The sequence below is a fragment of the Panthera tigris genome, chromosome A1 (genome assembly GCF_018350195.1).
Source record: "Panthera tigris isolate Pti1 chromosome A1, P.tigris_Pti1_mat1.1, whole genome shotgun sequence".
NCBI classification, from domain to species: Eukaryota; Metazoa; Chordata; class Mammalia; order Carnivora; family Felidae; genus Panthera; species Panthera tigris.
In genome coordinates this window covers 89,217,532-89,245,398 of record NC_056660.1, presented here as the reverse complement: position 1 = coordinate 89,245,398, position 27,867 = coordinate 89,217,532, and the positions used below count along the sequence as shown (strand labels likewise).

Below are 27,867 nucleotides of genomic sequence, written 5' to 3'. Positions count from 1 at the left end.
ACCGGTGGATTATCAGAGTGGATAACTGTCTGGCTGAGAGACCGCAGGGACTAGAGGCCGTTCTGAGTCGACTCCGGGTGGGTTATCCCTTTAGGGGCTGTCTTTGTCCAGTACCAATAACCCTGCCTCCAGGCTAATAGGCGGCAAAGGGCCTATAGGCACGACAGGAAGTTATTTCAGGGAAGCTGGCCCTCAGAGGCCCTTATGGCCATTATCCGGGTTTCCCCGAGAGAAGGCAGACCTGGGGTACTTGCATGGATCACCCTCCCAAGCACTGAAGAGAGGACCAGTCTCCAGCTTCGGAATTGGGGAGGGTGGCGGAGGGCACCAGCATAGTCCACTTCTCAGGGAGAGTGAGTCTCCGCTCCCAGAAGCTGGGTTGAGTGGCACCAACAGTGGGTCCTTCGAAAAAACACTTCGCGCGCCAAGAGAGTGGGCTCTTCGTCCTGGGTCTACCTTGTAATGGCTGACCTCGACGATGCAGCTTTACCTTTCCCAACCTCAGTTTCCGGAAGTAACGTGGCAGCCCATGGGGCTAATGGGGAGGTTCAAGACCCACCCCGAGGTAATCCGGAACAAATTTAACCAAACCCGTCACCTTGTTGGAGAAGGCGCCTGCGCAGGCGCGCTGGACACGTCCGCCCAAAAGGCTGGCAGATGGAAGCGACCGCAAGGGCCCCTGGGGAGTGTAGTCTGTGCCGAGAAGGGGCAAGAAGAGGCGGAGCTTCACTGGGAGCCTACCCCGGCCGTGTTTAGAGAAAACAGCGGATGAGCCACCAGTGGCTGTGGTTCAGGAGGCGTGGCTTTGTCTTTTCCGCGGCGCCGGCGGCAATCCCTGTGCTCAAAGGATTCTGGGTACTGTGGTCCTGGTCCCTTGGCAAGCAGGGCAGTGATGGGTGCTGGCCCACCCAGCCTTTGGCCGTGTGGCGGGAGTGAGTCTGGGGGAAGGGGAAGATAGTTGGGAGTGGCTAGGGTTGGGTCTCTGGCAAGGCTTAGGGTTGCTTTCCCAAATTGTTCTTTTTATTTGTGGGTGTGGGTGGGTAAACTCGCAACTGGAGGAATGAATTTGAGGAGTGAATTAGAGGAATGAATAAGGGGTGATGTGAGGCTCGGCGGTGAATCCTAGGGTTGCAGGGCACGTCTCCGGCCCCGGCAGGGGCCCCAGGATTGCGGAGCCACGCTTTTCTTTTGAGGCCGGGTGGCGTGTGGGACCGTTCTAGGCCACTGTAGTGGTGGCAGTGGTGGCACGTCTCTAGTTCTCTCTTCACGTGGTATTTGGGGCTTAAGTTGGAAGACCTTAGGGGTTTTGTGGTGTTGACATAGTCTTGGTTTGGGAGCAAACATCCCCTGGTGGTGGTTAGGGGCGCTGTGACTCTTGTGGGAGGGGAGGTGCGTGAAACCTGGGCGGTGTGGTGGTGGTGGAGCTCTAACCTGACTGATGTTAAGGTGTTTGGCAGAAGCTGGCTGGGCCCGTCGCACTGGGAAAGGGGTGCTGTTTGGTCATGGAGATTTTGGGATTGGAACAAAGGGGATTTTGGAGAGTGGAACGAAGTTTGGCTTAGAGGAAACTGCTGAATATTCCCAGGTGCGAATGGGTTGGGGTGGGAGTAAGTCCCTTTACACGCGTGTTTTTGGGTGATCAGGGCAACTTCTCTTTCTCCAGGCTTGCTGTCCCATGGTTTGTTGCTGGTGGGGGATATTGGCATGGTTCAAACGTCTTTGGGTTTGGCTGGAAACCTGGATGACGAGTTGGTTTGCCTGGTTCTGCTTTAGACAGTGGCTCTTAATTAACTGGCCACTCCCAGGGTTAGGACTGTGAGGTTGGTGGTGGCTGGGTGGGGGAGGTAGGGTGGTGGCCCCTGGGTCCAGGCCTCTTTGTCACAACCCCTAGGTGGCTGTTAGATGGCACCTGATTTACAAATACAGGCATCACTGGTGGACTTCAGGCATTGGAACCTTTATTTTTAACCTTATATTATGGAAAACATTCAAACATTCACTTTAGTAGAGAAAATAATACAAGGTCTCCTTATGACTCTATCTCCCAGACCCTACACTTATCAACTCATGCATGGTCAACCTTGTATCCAAACCCCCAACCTTACTTAAGGACTGGCTCACAGGTTGACAGGTTAAGTGCATGGCCTTTTACAGAGCTCAGCCACTTTTTAGCTAAACTAATTTGAGCAAGATACATGACTTTAACTGTGCTTGGTTTCTTTATCTGTAAAGAGTGGATGGTAAATAGGACTGTTCAGAGGCCTGAATGAGGCAAGCCACGCACAGTGACCGAACAGTCTTTGGTATATAGTAAGTATTCAGAGTGTTAACTTTTTTAAAAAACTTTTTTAATGTTTTATTTACTTTTGAGAGAGAGAGAGACAGACAGAAAGAGGGAGAGAGAGACAGAGTGTGAGTGGGGGAGGGGCAGAGAGAGAGGGAGACACAGAATCTGAAGACACAGAATCTGAAGACACAGAATCTGAGCTGTCAGCACAGAGTCTGATGTGGGGCTCAAACTCATGGACTGTGAGATCGCGACCTGAGCTGAAGTCAGATGCTTAACTCACTAAGCCCCCCAGGTGCCCCCTCAGGAAACAGACTCTTAATTGTAGAGAACAATGTGATGGTTACCAAAGTAGAGAGCCATGGCAGGATGGGTGAAATAGGTGATGGGCATTAAAGAGGGCACTTGTGATGAGCACTGGGTGTTGTATGTAAGTGTTGAATCACTATATTGTACATCTGAAACACTGTACATTAACTGGAATTTAAATAAAAGCTTAAACAAAAGCAAAAGCAATAAACAGAACAGAAACCCCTATTCATCCAATATGAATTGGCACACATTATGACCAGGTTCTAGTCTGGAATGCTGGATTTTTACTTTTTGATTTGTAAAAATTGGAGAAGAGTCTTAGAATTGCTGTGGGCATCTGAGGTCAAATCCTTTCAGTAATCAGGCCCTGGACCATCTCTGTCTTTTGAATGTCCACATGTCCTTAGTGGTCCTCACATTGTTTTGAGGCTGGACACTTCAATTCAGATTTAGTTTACACATTATATTTGAGGGGAGATTGTCCCTCCAGACCAGGCAACTTTTGTGCCACTCAGTCACTGTTTTTATAAGGAAGTTCCCTGTGGACATTTCCACCTATGGTTTGTTATCTTCAATAGGAGAAAACAGTGTGTCAGATATTTATATCATAAAATAAGTGTAGCAGGGCAAAAAGGCTGACTATAATTACAGCCATTTATAGAATGGCTTCTGCTGCTTACTTGAAAGATTCCTAGTCTGACTAACACTTAGAAACTCTACTGGTATGAATTTTCTGGATTTCAGTTATGGGTAAAAGAGGAAAGAAAAATCATTTTTGTAGAGGATTTATTGGTGGGATACAGAGCTTTTGTTGGAAACCTGCCACATGTGTTTTGGAGGGGCAAGTCTTCAGATCGGAGGAGTGGCTGCTTCATCTAGGACCGCTCTGACAAAAACTGCTTTCTCTTGAGCAGAACCAAGCCAGAAATCCATTTCTGTGTTGATTGCCCTCTGGCTTTCTGCAGTCAACCTTTCCTTAGCCAACATGTTTGGCTCAGCCATCCCCCTAGGATCGTCCCAGTCTTGGGTGCAGAAAACCACCTTCAGCCAGGGGATATTTGCCAAGAGGATCCAAAGGCACAAGAACAACAACTTTCTGCACAAACCCGCTAGGGTGGCCAAGCAGAAGCACATGAGACAGAAGACACCGAGTCCTTGTTATGGAGGACAAGTAAAAGCAGAGGGTCCTAGCAGCACTTTGCAGCCCAGCCCTGGGATGGCCTCTACACCTTAGGGAAGGAACTAGATAAGCAGAGTGGCAGGCACAGAGCCCAGCCTGGTAAAGAGGGCAATCCCTGAGGAGACAGAGGGCTGAAGGGGGTAGACTTTTTAGGATGTGGACCAGTCAGTTGGGCAGAGTGTGAGAGGGATCTTAGCCAGCAGTTAAACCTCCCTTGTATGGGGCACACTCAGAGGAGAGGCTCTTATGGGCAGGCTTTGGCAATGAGTCATCCCTCTGGAGACCCCAGGGGATGCATGTGAGGGAGCGGCCCTGCGTGTGCCGTGAGCGTGGGTGAAGCTGCAGTTGGAAGTCAAATCTTTGCAGACATCAGAGGTCACACTTAGGGGAGAAGTGTTTTCTGTGCTGTGAGTGTAGATGGATTTTTACTGAGAAGTTGACCCTCATAGCACATCCAAGGATGCATTCAGGGTAGAAGTCTTCTGTGTGTAGAGGTGTGAGCATGGCTTTAGACAGCTGTCGATCCTTGTGAAACACCACAGAGTACACTTGAAGCAGAAGTCCTTTCTGTGCAGGGAGTATGGACAGGGCTTCTGGTTGAGGTTCGGGGTCCTCAGGCACCAGTACACACATGTGGCTGTGCTGTGCCTTCTGTGCATGGAGTGTGGGTGTGGCTTCAGCTGTAAGTCAGCCCTGGTCAGACCTCAGGGAACACACTTGGGAGAGAAACGCTTTGTGTGCAGGGTATGCAGGCTTCAGCTCTAAAAGGGGGAGGTGTCTTCAGACACCAGAGAACACACTCGGGGAAAGAGCAGTGGCCCTTTGTGTGTAGGGAATGAGTGAAAAGTTTTAGCTGGAAGGTGGCCCTTTCAGACACCAGCAGACACTTAGGAGAGAAGCCCTTTGTGTCTAAGAAGTGTGGGTGAGGCTTCAGCCTGAAGTCAAATCTCGTCACACATCAGAGGAAACACTAGTGGGAGTGTTGCGGAGGCTTTAGACGGAAGCAAGTCTTAGGGCGCCTGGGTGGCTCAGTTGGTTAAGCGTCCGACTTCGGCTCAGGTCATGACCTCATAGTTCTTGAGTTTAAGCCCTGCATCGGGTTTGGTGCTGACAGCTTGGAGCCTGCTTCAGATTCTGTGTTCCTCTCTCTCTGCCCCTCCCCCATTTGCACTCTGTCTCTCTCCCTCAAAAATAAACATTAAAAAAATTAAAAAAATTTTTTTCTAGGTGGAAGCAAGTGTTTGTCAGACATAGAATGTGCTCAGGGGAGAAACAGTCTGCATGCAGTGTGGATGGATGGGGCTTTATTTAGAAGTCACATCTTAGGATATACAGAGGACAATTTGGTCATCACTACCCCCACTGCAGGATAGAGATGCTTCAGTATCAGTTTCCTGGCCCTCTACATGCCCTGTGGATGTGAACATGGCATGGGAAGCAGTAGAAAAATGGGGTTTTTCTTGTCAAGGAGATAGTCAAACTGTGGTCTGACTTCTCTCTCTGGGTCATTTGTTACAACATGAGTTCTTTACAGAACTGTAAGTGTACAATTCATTTATTTGTCTGTGAGGACAGAGGACATCAGGACTAGCATAGAGGACTCAAACTCAGCCTTTGTTTCCTCCAAGAAATTGAACTCCTGAGAAAAATGAGTCCAGAGTCCCATTTGTATATTCGTTATAGGACCCAATAATGCAGAGACATGGAAGAGAGTTCCAGGTGTGGGAGACAGGTCTCCTGGAGGCTCTTGTCTTTCCATTTGGATGAGCTTTTCAAGGTTTGTTTAACAAGCAGCTTCTGCAGAGGTGCCTGTGTGGCTCAGTTGGTTAAGCATCCAACTTCGGCTCAGGTCATGATCTGACAGTACGTGGGTTTGAGGCCTGCATTGGGCTCTGTGCTGACAGCTCAGAACCTGGAGGCTGCTTTGGTTTCTGTGTCTCCCTCTCTCTCTGCCCCTCCCCTGCTCACACTCTGTTTCTCTCTCTCAAAAATAAATAAACATTAAAAAAAATAAAAACAACAAAAAAACAAGCAGCTTTGCAGAGTGTCTTCCTCTGGAGCAGAAAGCAGCTTTGTTTGGTTTCCAGGATAATAGAGAATATCTTTCTCCAGGACAAAGTGTGGGTAGGTTTGCTTGTAGCCCCTGTAAAAAGATTGGGGATTTTCTAGGCTTGGAGATTCTCAGCTGTGACACAAACCCATTGTGACCTATCCACCTCATCCCATCCTCCATGTCACTTGGGGCATGGGGGGGGGGGGGGAACCATGAGCAGGAAGCTCATGTTGTCTGTTGTGTCATGAGTAATAAAATCTCTTTTCTATGGCCCTGGAGTCTGGGGTCTTCCACCAGAATCCATGAAACTGGCAAGCTAGAGTATGATGAAGTCTGATTTTGCATATACTTTTTTTTAAAGGGGGTGTGATTTAAAAAAAAAAAAAACTTTATTGAGATGTAATTCATAAAAGTCATACCATACCATACCATAAAAGTCACCCTTTTAAAGTGTACAATATTTTCAGTATATTCACAGAGTTGTGCACCCCTGCATCCAAGAAATAAATCCCACTTAATTGTGGTGACTAATTCTTTTAATGTACTGTTGAATTCAATTTGCTAGTATCTTGTTGAGAATTTATGCATCCATGTTCATCAGGGAAATTGGTCTGCAATCTCCTTTTTAGTGGGGTCTTTGGTTTTGGAATCAAGTAATGCTGGCCTTGCAGAATGAGTTTGGAGTTTTCCTTTCATTTCTTCTTCTTTTGTTTGTTTGTTTGTTTGTTTGTTTTTTTGGAACACATTTCAAAAGAATAACTATTAATTCTTCTTCAAATATTTAGTAGCATTCCCCTGGGAAGCGATCTAGCTCTGGACTGTTGTTTGTTGGAAGAATTTTGATTACTGATTCTTTACTGGTTGTGGGTCTCTCTAACTTTTCTGTTTCTTCCTGTTTCAGTTTTGGTAGTTATAGGTTTCTAGGAATTTATTCATTTCTTCCAGGTTGCCCAATTTGTTGGCATATAATTGCTCATAATAGTCTCCTATAATTGTAATTCTGTGGTGTTGGTGGTGATCTCTCCTCTTTCATTTGTGATTTTTTCTATTTGGGTCTTTTTCCTTTTTCTTTTTGATAATTCTAGCTAGGAGTTTATCAATTTTGTTAATTCTTTCAAAGAACCAGCTCCTAGACTTGTTAATCTGTTCTGGATTTTTTTTTTTTTATTTCGACATCATTTGTTTCTGCTCTAATCTTTATTATCTTCATTCATCTACTGGTTTTGGCTTTATTTGCTGTTCTTTCTCCAGCTTGTTTAGGTGTCAGGTTAGGTTGTGTACTGGAGACTTTTCTTCCATCTTTAGGAAGGCCTGAATTACTATATACTTTCCTCTTATGACTGCCTTTGCTGCATACCAAAGGTTTTGGGCTGGTCTGCTTTTATTTTCATCAGCTTCTGTGTATTTTTAAATTTCTTCTTCAATTTCCTGTTTAGCCCATTCATTGTTTAGTAAGATGTTGTTTAATCTCCATGCATTGGTGATCCCTTCAAATTCTTTCTTGTGATTGACTTCAAGTTTCATAGTGTTGTGGTCTGAAAATATGCATGGTATCATTGCAATATTTTTCTACTGGTTGAGGCTTCATTTGTGACCCAGTATGTGATCTATTCTGGAGAATGTTCCATGTGCACTCAAGAAGAGTGTGTATTCTGCTGCTTTAGGTTGAAATGCTCTGAATATATATGTCAAGTCAATCTGGTCCTTTGTGTCATTCAAAGCCATTGTTTCCTTGTTGATTTTCTGCTTAGGTGATCTGTCCATTGTTGTAAGTGGGGTGTTAATGTCCCCTACTATTATGATATAGTGCTCTTCTTCATCTCTTATTACAATCTTTGTTTTAAAATCTGGTTTGTCTGATATATGTATGGCTACTCCAGCTTTCTTTTGATGTCCATTAGCATGATAGATCATTCTCCATCCCCCCACTTTCAACCGGGGGGTGTCTTTGGGTCTAAAATCAGCTCTTGTAAGCAGGATATATTTTTTTTTTTATCCATTATGATACCCGATGTCTTTTGATTGGAGCAGTTAGTCTATTTACATTCAGAATAATTATTGACAGATATGAATTTAGTGCCATTGTATTATCTGTAAAGTTGAATTCTTTTAGATTGTTTTTGTTCTTTTCTAGTCTTTGTTGCTTTTGGTCTCTCTTTTGTTCTCAGTGTTTCTTGTGGAGCTGGTTTAGTGTTCATGAACTCATTTGGTTTTTGCTTGTCTTGGAAACTCTATCTCTCTTTCTATTCTGAATGACAGCCTCGCTGGATAAAGAATTTTTGGCTGCATGTTTTTCCCATTTAGCCTGTTAAATATATCATGACACTCCCTTTTGGCCTGCCAAGGTCTGTGGACAGGTCTACTGCTAATGTATCTTATGTATCTACCATTGTAGGTTAAAGGCCTTTCATCCGTAGGTGCTTTCAGAACTCTCTTTTTAAATTTGTATTTTGCAAGTTTCACTATGATATGTTTTGGCGTTGACCTGTTTTTGTTGATTTTGAGGGGAGTTCTCCGTGCCTCTCAGACTGAATGCCTGTTTACTTCCTCGGATTAGGGAAGTTCTCAGTTACAATTTGTTCAAAGAAAGCTTCTGTTCCTTTTCCCCACTCTTCTTTTGGGACTACTATGATACAGATATTACTGTGCTTCATAGAATCGCTGATTTATCTACGTCTCTATTCATGATCTAATAGTTTTATTTTCCTCTCCTTTTCAGCTTCATTATTTTTTATAGTTTTATTTTCAATATCACCTATTCAACCCTCATACTTCTTCCATCCTTATTGTGATTACATCCAGTTTTTATATTTTATACATTCAGTTATAGAATTTTTATTTCAGTTTGACTAGTTTTTAGGTCTTTTATCTCTGCAACAAGGATTTCCTTGGAGTCTTCTATGTTTCTTTCAAGCCCAGCTAGTATTCTTATGACTATTATTCTAAATTCTTGTTGAGATATATTACTTATATCTGTTTTGAGCAAATCCCTGGCTGTGGTTTCTTCTTGATCTTTCCTTGGTGTAGAATTCCTCTGTCTTGTCATTTTGTCTAGGTGTCTGTATTTTGCGTGTTATGAAAGCTTGTTATATTTCCTGCTCCTGAGTGTAATGCCATATGAAGAAGGAATCATACACCATCAAGGGCCTGGCACCTCAGAGTTTTCTAGTGTATGCTGTGTGCACTCTGTCCTGTGATTTGGCTGCTCTTTGCCCCAGTCAGTACTCTACAGAGTTCCTCCTTGCATACAGTGAGGAGTGTTTGGATCTTTAGGTGTGGTTTGATTTATTTGTTAAAATAAGCCTGATTAAAAAAAAAAAAAAAAGCCTTATCCAAGAAAGAAAAGGTGAATAAACAACAACAAAAAAACCCCAAATATACAAACAAAAACTATGCACCTAATTCCAAAGAAAAAGAACACAAAAAAGAAGAAGAAGCAGGGAAGGGGAGAAAAAGAAGCCTGTTGCAAAAAACGAGAAAATGAAATTAAAAAAAATGAACAAAGAAACTGTAAATCTGATTAAAAAAAATATTAAGCCTGGTCCTATTTCCACCAGAACTGAAGAACTGAAGCTTACACTTTGGAGCACTCTATGATCAGTAGACTTGGTGCATGAGGACGGCTCTTTTTTGGTATGCTGGGGGATAGGCCTGCTGTGCTCGTTCATAGTCAGACCTACTCTTATAAAGATGATCCTGTAGAGTGCAGTGGGGTGGGGCTTGGTGTAAGCAGCTCCAGCCTGGATGGGTGGGCACTCTGTTACTCACTGAAGTCGATCCATTCTGGTGAGCAGGAGAAGGTGGTGTCACCCTGCTGTCCCATTCTGGGTGGGGGAACTGGCACCCACCACTGTTCAGGTACCCCTCACAGACAAGTGAACAGTCTTTTCTCCTGTGTTCCAGACTTCTGTCAGATCCCTGTCCTTAACCCTTCTGTGCCCAGGACATTGACACACCTGGAGCCTCAGCTCTCTTGTATTTTGTCACTAGCATGTGATGGGGATTCAAAATTCCAAGTATTAAAGGACTTGGCAAGGTGAGGACCTGCTTCCCACCTCTGGAGGAGAGTCTTGCAGCACTAAGCCTAGTGCTATTCTGTCCCAGGAAAGGCATCTCACAGCCACATAGGTGCCTGGAGTTTATGGTGAGCACAGTGAAAAGCTGTGACCACTTTATCAGCCCTCTGTACATGCCTTTGTTCCCTGTTGTTGAATAGCCACTCAAAAGTGCCACCCGGGTCTTTTGTCCTTGGAGAGGCTATGTACCCTCTTCCAAATGCACTCAGGGAAGGGGAACTTTCTCTCCGAGTGTGACCCAGGGGATATCCACATCACACTGTCCCCAATCCACTCCCAGGCTTCCCCTCCTCCCCAGGAGCACCGCTGTCCTTGTGGATCTACTCCAGCAGACTTCCAAAAACTCAGAATTTCAGCCCCACTGTTTGCCAAAACTTGTGATATTCAGTTCCTCATGATTCCTGTGGATGGTTTTGGGGGAGTGTTTTTCTTGACAAACCTGACATGCTGCTCTCTCTTCCCCTACCTCTCTCTTCTCTGCAAAAAGGGTTCCCACTCCTCTGCATCACCATGGCTTTTTTCACCCCCAAATCCCTTCCCCACACCATGAACCTGCCATGTTCTATCCCTCAAATTTTGCATATTGTTCTCTTAATCCTCAGATTTATTTCCTAGGTGTTAAAATGATTTGATGTTGATCTAGCTGTGTTTGAGATTAGCCCAGGGTCCCCCTACCACACTGCCATCTTATTCCCTCCTCATAACTTAGAGTTTTTTGAATATACAAACAAAACTGACAAACCTTTATCGAGATTAAGAAAAAAAGAGGTAAGGCTCAAATAAAAAAATCAGAAATAGAAGGTGGGAAGGGGACATTAAAACTGATGCCATACAAATAAAAAAGAATTTGAATACTATAAACAATCATATGCCAGCAAATTGGATAACTTGAAGAATGGATGAATTTCTAGTAACAACCCACAAATATTGATTCATTAAGAAATAAAAATATTTGAACAAATTTATAACAAGTAAGGAGATTGAATCAGTAATCAACCCAACAAAGAAAAGCCTAGTACCAGATGGCTTCTAGGAGGATTCTACCCAACAGTTGAGGAAGAATTAAACTGATTTGCAAAATCTTACTAAAAATTGAAGAGTAGGGAACAGTCCTAAAATTATTTTATGAGGCCATCAGTACCCTGATATGAAAGCCAGACAAAGACAGTATAAGAAAAGGAAATATGGATTGATGTCCTGGATGAACTGTAATGCAAAAACGTCAACAAAATTCTTACCAAACTGAATCCAATAGCACATTTAAAGGATTATACACCATGACAAAGTGGAATTTATTCCTGGGACATAAGCATGGTTCTACATACAAAAATAAATCAATGTAAATATACCACATTAATTTAGAGAAGCCAAAAACTACATTATCTCAGTTGATGCAGAAAAAAACTTGACAAAATTCACCCTTTCATGATAAAAACACTCAACAAACTAGGAATAGGACACTGTCAACATAATAAAGGCCTTGTATGAAAAGTCCACAGCTGACATCATATACAATGGTGAGGAGTGAAAACTATTCTAAGAACAGGCAACGGTGCCCACTCTTGCCACTTCTGTTCAACATAGTACTGGAAATCCTAGCCAGAACTATCAGACAAGAAAAAATAAAAGGAAATTGGAAAGAAATAAGTAAAGTGATCTTTGCAGATGCCACGATCTTGTATGTTGAAAGCCCTAAAGAATCCACTAATAAACTCTTACAACTAATGAACAAATTCAACAAAGTTTCAGGATACAGTACACTCAAAAAATAGTTGTGTTTCTATATACTAAAAATGAAAAATCTGTCGTAGACTCTGGGTCTAAAGTTCTTTCTTGTCTAGCAAGAGAGCAGGATGCAGGATGAGAACATGAGAGACGGCTACTGTCTGGGAAAAGACAAGAGCCCTGAATAAGGGTCCTTGCCCCTTTTTTTATTAGGATCAGAAGGCTTACAAACACGGTGATGGCCGTGAACAAAGAGACAATGAATCTGTGAACATTAACTTGAGGATGTAAGGGAAAGGGGGTCTTGAAGATATTCAGGGTTAGGGGTTTGGGTTAATATAAAACAAATACCTAATGCCGGGCAGTCTGGTGGAAGGTTGTTTACAGCGACATAAGGCACTACCTCTGTTCATCTTAGCTAGTCTAGGGAATGAGACAGGTAGGGGAAATAGCCTCAGAGTTAACAAGGCACCTTCTCTTTCATTAATCATTTCTGCTCTGGGCTGCTTCACCTGCAGTGCAGCGGTCCATAGCCCAATTTACCTGTTTACCTCTCTTGGTCCTTTCTTCCTGTGAAAGCAGCTTTCTGCTATAGTACTAAATTGGGGGGTGCTTCCATCCTGAATATCTAATCTTGCTTATTTCATATACCTGTGTTCTATATTGGTGCCTTTGCACCGTCCTATTTTTGGGCCTTTGCCCCTCCCTCTCTATTCTGGGGGCTCTGCACCCCCTTTCTGTTCTGGGGTGCCTTTCACCTCCCTATTCTTGGTTGCCTTGTCTTGATTACCCAAACTCAGGTGTGAGCATCCTATGGCTTTCAATTCTTTATGCCTTGCTAACCCATTGATGTAAGCCCAGGGAATTTGTAAGCTTATTCCCCACAGTTCCCCCTTTTTGTTTTTCTTTCTTTCTTTTTCTTTCTTTCTTTCTTTCTTTCTTTCTTTCTTTCTTTCTTTCTTTCTTTCTTTTTCTTTCTTTCTTTCTGTTTGAGGACTGTCATGATGAACTCCTGGTCCTTCTTTTGCTTTTGGATGGCTTGGAGGGTGATTCTGCAAAGACATAAAAAGAGACACAGTAAAAGCATTCTGCTTCCCAAAGTTATCCAGAATTTGAGATGGGTGCTAGCCGTAAGTGAGAAAGGATTTAGGTCGCGCCACATTTCCCAGGAATCAGCCCATTCATTTTTAAGCTGATCCTCTGCGTATTGTAGCTGTTAGTGCAAAGTCATATCTAAATCTTCTATATTGTCAGAGAGATAGGAAGACAGGACACTGCGAAGGTGTGTCTGGACAGCATCCAAAGCTTGGGAGTGATTAGAAGGAATGCCAGTCATGCAGATACGCTGGTAGAGTCACAGGGCAGTTTAGAGTGGAGGAACAAGTACTCTTGTCTTTTCCCAATAAATTCCATTGCAGCCTCAAGAGCTTTGACGTGGGCCAAAGCTTGTTTATCAATGGAAGTTTGGCTTATAAATTCTTTGGTAGTGTTGACTATAAATTTATTAAGGACATGGAACGTTTGGATAGTATGATGCAGATTGACTGCAGTTACAGTGGCAGAGGTGATAACACCTACTGCTGCGAGGATGCCCATGATTAACAGGCCAAAAAAATTTTTTTTTCCTTACAGCAGAGTGCCAGGGTTGAATAAGCTTGGAAAGTGCACCTAGTCCTGATGGATGTATATATGGTACAGAGCTATTAACAGGAACCCAGGTTGAGATGCGGTAAGTACTAATAAAAGGAGATATTTAATTGGGTGATGTTATCATTACTTATTTTTAAAAAATTTTTTAAATGAAATTTATTGTCAAATTGGTTTCCATACAACACCCAGTGCTCATCCCAAAAGGTGCCCTCCTCAGTACCCATCACCCACCCTTCCCCTCCCTCCCACCCCCTATCAACCCTCAGTTTGTTCTCAGTCTTTAATAGTCTCTTATGCTTTGGCTCTCTCCCTCTCTAACCTCTTTTTTTTTCCCCTTCCCCTCCCCCATGGTCTTCTGTTAAGTTTCTCAGGATCCACATAAGAGTGAAAACATATGGTATCTGTCTTTCTCTGTATGACTTATTTCACTTAACACTCTCCAGTTCCATCCACATTGCTGAAAATGGCAAGATTTCATTCTTTCCCATTGCCACGTAGTATTCCATTGTGTATATAAACCACAGTTTCTTTATCCATTCGTCAGTTGATGGACATTTAGGCTCTTTCCATAATTTGGCTATTGTTGAGAGTGCTGCTATAAACATTGGGGTACAAGTGCCCCTATGCATCAGCACTCCTGTATCCCTTGGGTAAATTCCTAGCAGTGCTATTGCTGGGTCATAGGGTAGGTCTATTTTTAATTTTTTGTTATCATTACTTATGCAGTACATAAACAAGCCTTGGGAGGTAGAGATATTAAATTATTTTCTAGTTGTTGGCTCTGTAAGGTGGAGGTAGCAAAGAGAACGTAGAGAGAAAGGACACAAATAGTGGTCCGTGTAAATCGGTTATTGTACAGGGAGGCCCAAGTTAGGTTAGCATGTTGTTTTACATAAATTTCGCTGTGGCTAATAGTACAAATAAAGAAGGGAAGACCTAGCTTCTAAAGATTAACAAACGAAGGCTTTTTTTTTTTTTTTTTTCAAGCCAAGGTCCTTTTAATTTCCCCTTATGTGCAGAAATTATAGGGCGGACAAGGCTCCGTTTTTCCAAGAATTATCCTCCCTACTAGGCTGGCCAAAGGATATGGTCTTATTGAATATTTTGTTTCAAGATGTCCTCTAGGACCCCTGTCAATAATAGTCCAATTACCCCAGTGAAGATTATGCTCAGTCTCTCCATAACAGGTTGTCCAAGGAGTACTATTCCAGGGGTGGTCTGAATATTTGAGACTAGAGCAAGCTATAACATTAGGAGTATGAGATATGCTTGTTTTTTTGAGGTATATCAAAGCTTATGGCTGAGAAAAAGGGAAAATTTTCTGGCCTTGTAGAAGTTTTGGGCTGTACATGCAAAAGCTAGCTGATTTTTAGTTCGAGGCAAGCAGAAAAGTTGTTGAGTTTAGTAACACACATAGGAGGTGCTGAAGTAAGCCACCATTGAGGTCTTGGCATATAAAGTCAATGCTCTTGTTCAGTTTGGAAGGGCGGGTTAAGATTGGCTCCTTCCATGAACTTTGTCATTATTGCTAATAGGAATATCTCAGGCTGGGAGTGTTAAGCTAGCAAGTATAGGTGGGTTAAGGAGATGAACCCAATATGAATATTGAGCTTGGCCTGGACAAATGAGGGGAAAGGAGTAGAATCAGGCTTACACATATTGAATTTTTGTTAATGACAGAAATCATGGCCATCATATGTGAATTAGGGGTATATGCAATATCATTGTGTTGTAAGAGGATGTCGGCTTGGTTAGACATGCATTTAAGGATTCCCCATGTTATATCAGGGGCAAGGACTTGCATTTGTGGAGTGGCTTCAGGATGAGGAGTCCATGAAGAGGCTTCTTCCATCTTGAAAAAAGGGGGCCAGTGGCTGCTCACTCAGAGTCATTCTCTGGAAGTGTTGGTTCATTGGAAGATATCCTGGAGGTCTCCATGATGCCATGGTAAGGCTTCACCAAACAAGAGAAGTCCAGAATCTGAAAGAACAGAAGCATATCTTTGACCCTAGATGAGAAGTTTAGTGGGCCCAGCCCATTAGGGCCCCCCTTCAGGGGTTTTGCATGGCACCATAGGGTGAGAGGGTTTATCTTATTTTGAAGAATGTCACTCAACTGCAGTTAGTCCTTGAGTGTTGAGATTTAAAAAGTTAAGAGTAATCCTAGCAAGATCAAGAAGGAGCTGAGGTTGTAATGCAGACAACCAGGGGTATCTCCCACTTTTTGTTTTTTAACATGTTTTTGAGCATATCATGTGCTCATTTTACAACTGTTTGGCCTGGTGGATTATAAGGAATGGTTAATTCTAACCAAGGCTTAAGTAAAACAACTTGAAAGGGTGTGTTGTCCTGTTGTTTTACCCTTTTTGTTAAAATTATTTATTTGCTTATTTATCACCATTAACAATAATGTATTTTTTGTGTGTGTGGTTGTTGTAGGATGTACTAATTTTATTTTTGCTCAGCAGTAACTTACATATTGATCATTGGCCATTGAGGGAGGGGGCTAAAGAGCCAAAGTTAAGGTCTATTTTCCTGTCTTTTTTAGTAATACCCATATAAGTATGTTTCAGTCACGTGGATACCCATTTATGGCATACAATGGGATAAGTTTAGTAAAATGGCTCCCTTGTATCTTAGTAAAAGCCCTTCTTATATTATCCATCCCTTATATGGCATCCATTCTTTTGCCAAACAGGAACCACGCAAATGTGGAGGATTTGGAGGCTGGCATGAAGAGTATTGTTATCATTTTCCCAGCCTTTGGATCAAAGGAGGAGGAATCTTTATCTTAACCCTGTGTACTTTTAAAAACCATTTATTTTAACCTTAGTCCATCCTGACCACACATAAAATTCCTTTTTAAAGATTTTCCCTCATGAACCTTTTACAACTTTTCTTTGCACTTAGATTTTGTCCCAACCCATTTTTCTCAAAATAGCCAGTTTCATTTAAGACAAAATTACTTTATTTTGCCTTTAACAAAAATATATTTCCATTTCTTATATCTTTCTTTTGTATCTCCTACTTTTCCACATAACAGAGTTGCTTTTGTGTTTTTTTTGCCCCAGTTTTAACTACACTTAGCAGAATTTTAACTCTTAGAAACTTTAGTCTCCAGTGAAAACCTAAGTAGTGACCAATTGTGAATTATCTGTTACATGAGAAAAATTTTGGGGGGACACCTGGGTGGCTCAGTCAGTTAAGGGTCAGACTTCAGCTCGTCATGATCTCACAGTTCATGAGTTCAAGCACCACATCAGGCTCTGTGCTGACAACTTGGAGCCTAGAGCCTGCTATGGATTCTGTGTCTCCCTCTCTCTCTGCCCCTTCCTGATCACATTCTGTCTCTCTCTCTCAAAAATAAATAAACCTTAAAAAAAAATTGGGGGCACCTGTGTGGCTCAGTCAGTTAAGCAACTGACTTCAGCTCAGGTCATGATCTCATGGTTCTTGGGTTCAAGCCCCATGTCAGGCTCTGTGCTGACAGGTTAGAGCCTGGAGCCTGCTTCAGATTTTGTGACTCCGTCTCTGTCTCTCCCCTGTTAGTTCTCTCTGTCTCTCAAAAATAAATAAACGTTAAAAAATTTTTTAAAAAATTAAAAAAAATATTTTTAGGTGGTAGACTTATGAATCCATTAAGCATAAAGCATGGATTTAAATATTCTCAGTTTATTTATTTATTCATTTATTTATTATAAGAAGTCAGAAGCATAAATCTATTTAGTAAGCAATGCTTCAGCATTCCATTAGATTTGAAAGAGGCCTAAATGTCCAAAGAACTTAATTCAATTTACCATTTAAGCAAAACGTTAAAGTTTTAGGTTACCAAAGACCCTGAAATCTGTCTTAACAATTATCCATGAAAACTATGAGGCAAAGGTAACCATTAAGTCATCCGTTTGCTAACAAATTGGAACAGAGATAAAGTGAGCTTATTTGACCTGTAGTCAACCTTAGTAGAATAAAGTTCTATAATTTAAAAGACATGCCTGTCTTAATAATATTTTATCTGTGCCCCCTTGAAAGTTTACCATTGTTAATTTTTTCCCCCATGGAACCAGTGAGGAAATTTAAAGTTTAAGGGGGTGTTTTTTGCCTTTTGACAGAGTGGGGAGCAAGGAGCAGCATGTTGTCTGAGGCATTGAAGAGCCAGATTTGCAGGCCACACCCCAGGCAGTGCAGAAACAGGAGGAAGGGGAAGGGAAGGCAGAAAAGGTGAGGTGCTGCCTAGAGGCCAGAAGGCAGACTGAGGCACCGAGGGCAGAGAAAAGAGTTCACGTAGTCCTAAAGCCTATCACCTCAGATAGATGAGCAGATACTGATTCTTGTTTTGTTTTGTATTATTTGTTTTGTTTTGTTTTGTTTTGTTTTGTTTTGTTGTGTTGTGTTGTGTTGTGTTGTGTTTTCCACTAGTGGAATTAGGCAGTCCATGTTGGGCCAGAGAAGACAGGGAAGTTCCCTGAAACAAATGGAGTTTCAGCAGCTGCTTGGGAGTATTCCTTAAAATCTCTATCCTGAGGTAGACTAGCCAGAGACAGTCGGCTTATCATGGTTATTAATCCAGGGAATGAATGAGGGAGAAGCCCTCACATATAGTTAGAGTAATAAGAGTGTATAGAGAAAAACAGTAAGAGAGAGAGTGTTAGAATCCCCTATATTAGGGATGGCCTGTGTAAAATCCACTGCACTATTTCAGTGCATTGTTTTACTTGACAGTGATTGGAAGTTGGGCTCACTGCCTTGTTTGGGGATACTGCCCCTTGTCAGACAGTTGTTTAAAAGACACCTGAATAGCAGTGACAAAGTTCTGCAAAGCATGAGTCATGCAAGCATCATTAAACTCTTGAGCACAGATAGCATACTGGTGTGGGGTCCGAATGATGCTCATAAGAGAGCCCCAGTCCCAGGCATACATGAAATGAGTGCCACAAATATTTTCTAAAATACCGATTGTAAAAGGGCTGTGACGGACATACAGGTGAACTGATTTTTGCAATTCTTTTACAATTGGAAAGACCAGCCCTTCACGGCCACACTGCCCATTTTGCCTGACAATGGGAAACAGCTGGAATTTACCAGCCTTGTGGGCTTTTTAAATGTACTTTTGCAGTGGGGTGAGGACTTTATCAGAGCTGGTCGGTGGGGTTTTCAGAGGCTCCATATCGTCCCACCCTTCTGGGGGAGGAGGAGTATCTTCTGGCTGTAAAGGAGCCAGAGGCTCTAGTCCAGTCAGTTCAGTCTGACTATAGGGGGAAAGAGGTTTTTCCTCCTTTTTAAATAACTCTAGGTCTTCATATACACAGTCTGAGCTCAAGCAGGGAAGGGTGGTGCGGATGATGGACCGGGTGAGGATTACTTTAGGGGGGACGTTAGCCCCTTTAGAATGCCTGGCCTTTACTGTTTTTCCTACTCATTCTCACACTTTAAGGGAACCAAGGACAATTTTGTTGGTCAGCCAATAATCTAAGGAGAGCCTTATAATTTAGACTAGTCCCTGCTGTCTCCTAGGGACTGAAGAATTTGAATATAGCACTTTTGTTCAGAGGCTAGGGAGTTTCCCATGATAGATCTCTCAAAAGTTCTGCAGCAGCGAATCCTGATATAGTTTCACTTTATCCCTTACCTTGTCAGGTAGAGACTGTACCCAGTGCATTTTTTTCTTGGAGCTCCTTAACCATTCCCCAGTGTCCTGCAGTCCTTCTGTGGCACCATCTGGCCACATGGGCTCCTTGCCCATTTCAGCCCATAGTCCCCTTTCCTCTGTCACGTCAGGGTCACCATCTGTCATAGACTCTGGGTCTAAAAAAATCCAGAAAGTAAATTAAAAAAACTTTACAATAGTACCAAAAGAATAAAATACTTTGGAATAAGCCAAGCTGGTGAACAATCTGTACACTGAAAATATAAAACATTCTGAAACAAAGGATTTAAGATGGTGAAGTAGGGGAACTCTGGGCTTTCTTCATCCCTCAAACACAGCTGTGTTTAGGTCAGATCACTTGGAACACCCAGGAAACCCATCTGCACACTGGCAGAAGGGTCTCCATGGTTAGAAGGAGACAGTGTGGCAGGTGTGAGGTGTGTGGAAGTGAATTGGGAGAGGAGAGGGAGCCCTTTCTGTAGAGAAGCAAAAGGGAGAGAAAGAGAGAAAGGTGCAGAGAGTGCAGTGTTAACTTTGCATAAGCGGAAAACCTCTTGGGACCACGGAATATGGAGTGAGAGGTACTGAGCATTGCAGGTTTTTTGTTTTTTGTTTTGTTTGTTTGTTTGTTTTTTGCAAAGAGCGTGTAGAGCTCAAACTCTGAGGATTTGGAAGGGCATGATTTTCTCTGATATGGAGCTGTGGCAGGAGCTCCTGGAGAGGAGGGAACAGACCCCAGAGTGCATAGTACAGTGTAGGAATCTCCTGAGAACACTGGGGGAGAACATTCCCCTTCCTGGAGTACTTTTGGAAGAGAATATATTGCATCTTCAAGGACAAAAGACCCTTTAGGCACCAGCAAAAGGCCTTTCATAAGCAGGAGACAGAGGTGCCCACAGAGGGCAGATAACCTGGTTGCTGCTGCTATTAGCAGTGATACACCATGGATTCTGAGCAAGGCAAAGGTGTGGAAATGTTTTTCTGGGATAAAGGACATCAGAAAGGTGCAGAGTGGCTCTACTCTTGACAAGGGGAGCAGGTCTGCATGGCGCTTGGTCCTTTACAATTTTGTGTTTTGAATCCCAGCCTCTCGCCAAAGAAAGACTCAGGTGAGCTGTGGTGCAGTGGATGCTGCCTGCCATTGCTATTCTGTGAGGGATTTATGAAGGGGGGGGGCGGGGGGAGGTTGTGAAGTCCCCTGTCCTGGAACAAAAGAGTGGGGTGTCTCCAATTTCCCCCTCAACACCAACACAATGGGACTTCAGAGAGCAACATAGCAGCCATGAGTGAAGGCAGGATCCACTTACATTGAATCCAGCCCCCCTATGTTTGCAACTACTTATTTATGGGGGCAGGACTGACTCTGAGCCAGTGTAGAAGGCCTTTCATCCAGAAGACCAGTACAGGCCGCACCCTGCATGCACCAAGTGTACTGAAAATAGAGTGCTTCAAAGCATTACCTGAAGTTCTGGTGGAAATAGGACTAGGCTTACGTGTTCCCCCTCTCCCCTCTTCTTTTGTTTCCTTTAGAATCAGGCTTATAGTTTTTTGTTAGTTATCTGCTTTTTCATTTCTTTTTTTCTCTCTATTTTTTTCTTTTTGATCAGACTTTTTTTTTCCTTTTTCTTTCTCCCCACCCCCCCCTTTTTCTTTGGAATCAGGCTTAAAGTTTTTTGATTCCTTTTTTTGTTGTTGTTCTTTTTCCTTCTCTCTGTCTCTCGAATCAGGTTTTTTTCCCTCTTTTTTTTCCCCAGGCTTATTTTAACAATAAATAAATAAATAAATAAATAAATAAAAGCACACCTAGTTAAAGGTCCAAACATTGCCCACTGCAAGCAAGGAGGAGCTCTTCAGAGGACTGACCAGTGGGAAAGAACAGCCAAAACACAAAAGCACTGTGCACACAGCATATAGCAGAACACGTCCTGGAGTCCCAGGTCCTGGACAGTGTATGACCCTTTCTTAATATAGCATTATCTCAGATGCAGGAAACATAACAAGCTTTCAAAGCATGCAAAAGATAGAAACTTCACCCAAATGACAAGATTGAGGAATTCTTCCCAAAAGAAAGGTCAAGAAGAAATCACAGTCAGAGACTTGCTCAAAACAGATATAAGCAATATATATGAACTAGAATTTAGAGCAACAGTCATAACACTACTATTTGGGCTTGAAAAAAAGCATAGAAGGCACCATATAAACCCTTGCTGTAGAGATCGGAGACCTAAAAACTAGTCAGGCTGAAATAAAAAAATGCTATAGCTGAGATTCAAAGCCAACTTAATACAGTCATAATGAGAACTGAAGAAGCAGAGGTGAGAATAGGTGATATAGAAGATAAAATTATGGAAAATAAAGCTGAATAGAAGAGGGAAAGAAAACTATTAGATCATGAAGAGAGACTTAGGGAACTTAGTGATTCTATAAAACAAAACAATATCTGTATCATAGGAATCCCAGAAGAAGAGTGGGAAAAAGGGACAGAAAATTTAATTGAACAAATTATAGCTGAGAACTTCCCTAATCTGGGGAAGGAAACAGGCATTCAAGTTCAAGATGCACAGAGAACTCCCCTCAAAATCAACAAAAATAGGTCAATATCATGACATGTCATAGTGAAACTTGCAAAATACAAAGATAGAGAATTCTGAAAGCAGCTAGGGACAAAAGGTGCTTAACCTACAAGGTAGACACATAAGGTATGTCCGCAGAAACTTGGCAGGCCAGAAGGGAGTTGTGGGAAGTATTCAGTGTGCTGAATGGGAAAAATATACAGCCAAGAATTCTTTATCCAGCAAGGCTGTCATTCAGAATAGAAGGAGAGAGAAAGAGATTCACAAACAAAAACTAAAGGGGTTTGTGGCCACTAAACCAGCCCTGAAAGAAATGTTAAGTGGTATTCTTTGAGTGGAGAAGAGAATAAAAGGACCAAAGACTAGAATAGACCAGAGAACATCAACAAAGTCTAGAATAGACCAGAAAGAACAACTCTATGGATAACACAATGGCACTAAATTCATATCTTTCAATAGTCTCTCTTAATGTAAATAGACTAAGTGTTCCAATCAAAAGAAATAGGGTATCAGGGATGCCTGGGTGGCTCAGTTGGTTAAGCATCCAACTTTGGCTCAGGTCATGATCTATGGTTTGTGGGTTTGGGCCCTGCATCTGGCTCTGTGTTGACAGTTCAGAGCTGGGAGCCTGCTTTGGAATCTGTGTCTTCCTCTCTCTCTTCTCCTCTCATGCTCATGCTCTCTCTCTCTCTCTCAAAAATAAATATATATTAAAACAAAACAAAACAAAAAAGAAATAGGATATCAGAATGGATAAGAAAACCAAGATCTGTCTATATGCTGCCTACAAGAGACTCATTTTAGATCTAGAGACGCCTACAGATTTAAAGTGAGGAAGTGGAGAACCATCTATCACGCTAATGGACATCAAAAGAAAGCTAGGGTAACCATACTTATATCAGACAAACTAAATTTTTATTTTTTTAAGTTTATTTATTTTGAGGGAGAGAGAGAGAGACAGCAAGCAGGAGAGGGGCAGAGACAGAGGGAGAAAGAGAATCCCAAGCAGTCTCCTCACTGTGCAGAGCCTAACATAGGGTTCAAATTCACAAACATGAGACCATGACCTGAGCCGAGATCAAGAGTCAGACACTTACCTGATTGAGCCAACCAGGCACCCCTCAGACAAACTAGATTTTTACAACAAAGACTGTAGAGGACTCTGGGGGGCTCAGTCAGGTAAGTGTCCCACTCTTGGTTTCGGCTCAGGTCATGATTCTGGGGTCCTGGGATCAAGCCTCAAATTCTGCACTGAGCATGGAGCCTGCTTAGGATTCTCTCTCTTTCCCTCTGCCTCTCTCCCCTGAGTGTGCTCACTCTCTCTAAAAATACTACTAATAAAGTAAAACAAAGACTAACAGGAGATGAAGAAGGGCATTATATCATAATTAAGGGGTCTACCCATCAAGAGGATCTAACAATTGTAAATATATGCCCCCCCATTTGAAACACCCAAATATATGAAACAATTAGTAACAAACTAAAAAACCTCATTGATAATAATACAATAATAGTAGGGGACTTTAACACCCCACTTACAGCAATAGACAGATTGTCTAAGCAGAAAATCAACAAGGAAACAATGGCTTTGAAAGTCACAGTGGACTAGATGGACTGTTTCATCCTAAAGCAGCAGAATACACATTCTTCTTGAGTGCATATGGAACATTCTTCAGAATAGATCACATACCGGGTCACAAATCAGCCCTCAAAAAGTATAAAAATGTGGAAATCATACCATGCATATTTTCAGTTCACAATGCTATGAAACTTGATGTTAACCATAAGAAAAAACTTGGAAAGCCCTTAAGTACATGGTTAAAGAGCATCCTACTAAAGAATGAATGGGTTAGCTAGAGAATTAAATAAACAACAACAACAACAACAACAACACACATGGAAGCAAATAAAAATGAAAACATGGCAGTCCAAACTCTGTGGGATGCTGCAAAGGCAGATCTAAGAGAAAAGTATATTGCAATTCAGGCCTATCTCAAGAGGCAAGAAAGGCCCCAAATACATATTCCAACCTTACATCTAAAAGAGCTACAAAAGGACAAGAAAATAAAGCCTAAGCCCAGCAGAAGAAGGGAAATAATAAATATCAGAGCAGAAAGAAATGAAATAGAAGCAAAACAAAACAAAACAAAAAAACACCCACAGTAGAACAGATCAATAAAACTAAGAGCTGATTCTTTGAAAAAAAATTAAAATAAAATTGATAAACCCCTAGCTAGACTTATCAAAAAGAGAAAGGACCCAAATAGATAAAATAACAAATGAAAGGGAGGAGATCACAACCAACACGACAGAAATACAAACAATTATAAGAGAGTACTATGAAAATTATATGCCAACAAACTGGGCAACCTGGAAGAAATGGAAAAATTTCTAGAAACTTAGAAACAACCAAAACTGAAACAGGAAGCAACAGAAAATATTAACAGGCCCATAACCAGCAAAGCAATTGAATCAATAATCAAAAATCTCACAACAAACAAGAGTCCTGGGTCAGATGGCTCTCTGGGGTATTCTACTAGACATTTAAAGAAGAGTTAATACCTATTCTTCTCAAATTGTTTCCCAAAAAAATGGGAATGGAAGGAAACTTCCAAACTCATTCTTTGAGGCCAGTATTACCTTAAATCCAAAACCAGACAAAAACCCCACTAAAAAGGAAAATTACAGTCCAATATCCCTGATGAACCTGGATGCAAAAATTCTCAACAAGATACTAGCAAATCAAATTCAACATTACACTGAAATAATTATTCACCATGATTAAGTGGGATTTATTTGTGGGTTGCAGGGCTGGCTTAATATTCACAAATCAATGTGATACACCACATTAATAAAAGAAAGAATAAGAACCATATGATACTGTCAATAGATACAGAAGAAACATTTAACAAAATACAGCATCCATTCTCGATAAAAACCCTCGACAAAGTAGAGATAGATGGAACATACCTCAACATCATAAAGGCCATATTTGAAAGATCCTAAGCTAATATCATCCTCAATGGGGAAAAACTGAGAGCCTTTCCTCTATGGTTAGGAGTAAGACAGGGATACCCCACTCTTACCATTCAACATAGTACTAGAAGTCTTAGCCGCAGCACTCAGACAACAAAAAGATATAAAGGGCATACAAATCAGCAAGGAAGAAGTCAAACATTCAATATTTGTAGATGACATGATATTCTATGTAGAAAACCCAAAAGTCTCCACCAAAAAATTGCTAGAACTAATACATGAATTCAGCAAAGTCACAGGATATAAAATCAATGTGTAGAAATCTGTTTGCATTTCTATACACCCATACCAAAGCAGCAGAAAAAGTAATCAAGGGATCAGTCCCATTTATAATTGCACCAAAACCATTAAGATACCTAGGAATAAACCTAATGAAAGAGATAGCATACCTGTATTCTGAAAACTATAGAACACTTATGAAAGAAATTGAAAAGGACACAAAGAATTGGAAATGTATTCCATTCTCATGGATTGGAAGAACAAAGATTGTTAAAACATCTATACTACTCAAAGTAATCTACACATTTAATGAAATCCCAATCAAAATAGCTGCAGCATTCTTTGCATAGGTAGAACAAACAATCCTAAACTTTGTATCAAATGAAAAAGACCATAATAGCTAAAGCAATCTTGAAAAAGATAAACAAAATTTGATGCTTCATGATTCAAGATTTCAAGCTATATTACAAATCTGTAGTCATCAAAAGAATTTGGTTCTGGCACAAAAACAGACACACAGGTCACTGCAAAAGGATAAAAAACCAGAAATGGACCCACATCTTCAACAAAGTGGGAAGAATAGCCAATGATAAAAAGACAGTGTCTTCAACAAATGGTGATGGAAAAATTTCACGACGTCATGCAGAAGAATGAAAGTGGACCACTTTCTTAGATCATACACAAAAATAAATCCAAAATGGATGCAAGGCTTAAATGTGAGACAGGAAATCATGAAAATTCTAGAGTAGAACACAGAGAACAACCTCTTTGACTTCGGCTGGAACTTTTTTTTTTTAAATATAATTTATTGACAAATTGGTTTCCATACAACACCCAGTGCTCATCTCAACAAGTACCTGCCTCAATGCCAATCACCTACTTTTCTCTGTCTCCCACCCCCATCAACCCTCAGTTTGTTTTCAGTATTTAAGAGTCTCTTATGGTTTGCCTTTCTCCCTCTGTATAATTTTTTCCCCCTTCCCCTCCCCCATGGTCTTCTGTTAAATTTCTCAAGATCCACATATGAATGAAAACATATGGTATCTGTCTTTCACTGACTTATTTCACTTAGCTTAATAGCCTCCAGTTCCATCCATGTTGCTGCAAATGGCCAGATTTCATTTTTTCTCATGGCCAAGTAGTATTCTATTGTATATATAAATCACATCTTCTTTATCCATTCATCAGTTGATGGACATTTAGGCTCTTTTCATAATTTGGCTATTGTTGAAAGTGCTGCTATAAACATTGGGGTACATGTGCCCCTATGCATCAGCACTCCTGTATCCCTTGGGTAAATTCCTAGCATTGCTATTTCTGGGTCATACGGTAGCTCTACTTTTAACTTTTTGAGGAACCTCCACGCTGTTTTCCAGAGTGGCTGCACCAGCTTGCATTCCCACCAACAGTGCAAGAGGGTTCCTGTTTCTCTACATCCTTGCCAGCATCTATAGTCTCCTGATGTGTTCATTTTAGCCACTCTGACTGGTGTGAGGTGGTATCTCAGTGTGGTTTTGATTTGTATTTCACTGATGAGGAGTGATGTTGAGCATCTTTTCAAGTGTCTGTTGGCCATCTGGATGTCTTCTTTAGAAAAGTGTCTATTCATGTCTTCTGCCCATTCTTCACTGGATTATTTGTTTTTTGGGTGTGGAGTTTGGTGAGTACTTTATAGGTTTTGGATACTAGCCCTGTATCCAATATGCCATGTGCAAATATATTTTCCCATTCCGTCGGTTGCCTTTTAGTTTTATTGATTGTTTCCTTTGCATTGCAGAGGATTTTTTTTTATCTTGATGAGGTTCCAATAGTTCACTTTTGCTTTTAATTCCCTTGCCTTTGGAAATGTGTTGAGTAAGAAATTGCTGTGGCTGAGGTCAAAGAGGTTGTTGCTTGCTTTCTCCTCTAGGATTTTGATTTTTTCCTGTCTCACATTACGGTCCTTTATCCATTTTGAGTTTATTTTTGTGTATGATGTAAGAAAGTGGTCTAGTTTCATTCTTCTGCATGTTGTTGTCCAGTTGTCCCAGCACCATTTGTTAAAGAGACTGTCTGTTTTCCATTGATATTCTTTCTTGCTTTGTCAAAGATTAGTTGCCCATACATTTGTGGGTCCAATTCTGTGGTCTCTATTCTATTCCATTGGTCTATGTGTATGTTTTTGTGCCAATACCATACTGTCTTGATGATTACAGCTTTGTAGTGAGGATGAAGTCTGGGATTGTGATACCTCCCGCTTTGGTTTTCTTCTTCAATATTACTTTGGTTATTTGGGATCTTTTGTGGTTCCATATTAAAAAAATTATTCACCATGATCAAGAGGGATTCACTCCTGGGCTCAGGGCTGGTTAAATATTCACAAATAAATCATTGTGATACATCACATTAATAAAAGAAAAGATAGGAACCATATGATCCTGTCAATTGATGCAGAAAAAGCATTTGACAAACTACAGCATAGTTTCTTAATAAAAACCCTCAAGAAAGTCAGGATAGAAGGAACATACTTTAACATCATAAAAGCCATTTATGAAAAGCCCATAGCTAATATCATCCTCAATGGGGAAAAACTGAGAGCTTTCCCCTTGAGATCAGGAACACAACAGGGATGTCCACTCTTACCTCTGTTGTTTAACATAGTGTTGGAAGTGCTAGCATCAGCAATCAGACAACAAAAGGAAATCAAAGGCATCAAAATTGGCAAAAATGAAGTCGAGCTTTCACTTTTTGCAGATGACATGATATTATACACGGAAAACCCGATAGACTCCACCAATAGTCTGCTAGAACTGACACATGAATTCAGCAAAGTCGCAGGGTACAAAATCAATGTACAGAAATTGGTTGCATGTATACACTGATAATGAAGCAGCAGAAAGTGAAATAAAGAAATGGATGCCATTCATAATTGTACCAAGAACCATAAAATACCTAGGAATAAACTTAACCAAAGTTGTAAAAGATCTGTATGCTGAAAAGTATAGAAAGCTTATGAAGGAAATTGAAGAAGACATAATGAAATGGGAAAACAGTCCATGCTCATGGATTGGAAGAATAAATATTGTCAAAATGTCAATACTACCCAAAGCAATCTACACATTCAATGCAATCCC

The 27,867-nt window shown here is 41.3% G+C and overlaps 1 protein-coding gene across 1 annotated transcript in view; it reads left to right on the top strand.

The window, feature by feature from the left end:
* The first annotated feature begins 13,274 nt into the window (after positions 1–13,274).
* LOC102960162 (T-cell-specific guanine nucleotide triphosphate-binding protein 2-like) overlaps positions 13,275–27,867 on the top strand; it is a 101,685-nt gene continuing 87,092 nt past the window's right edge. Inside the window, 2 exon segments of the mRNA XM_015537908.2 lie at positions 13,275–13,362; positions 15,072–15,230. Coding sequence (XP_015393394.2) covers positions 15,220–15,230 — 11 coding nt within the window. The 5' untranslated portion in view covers positions 13,275–13,362; positions 15,072–15,219.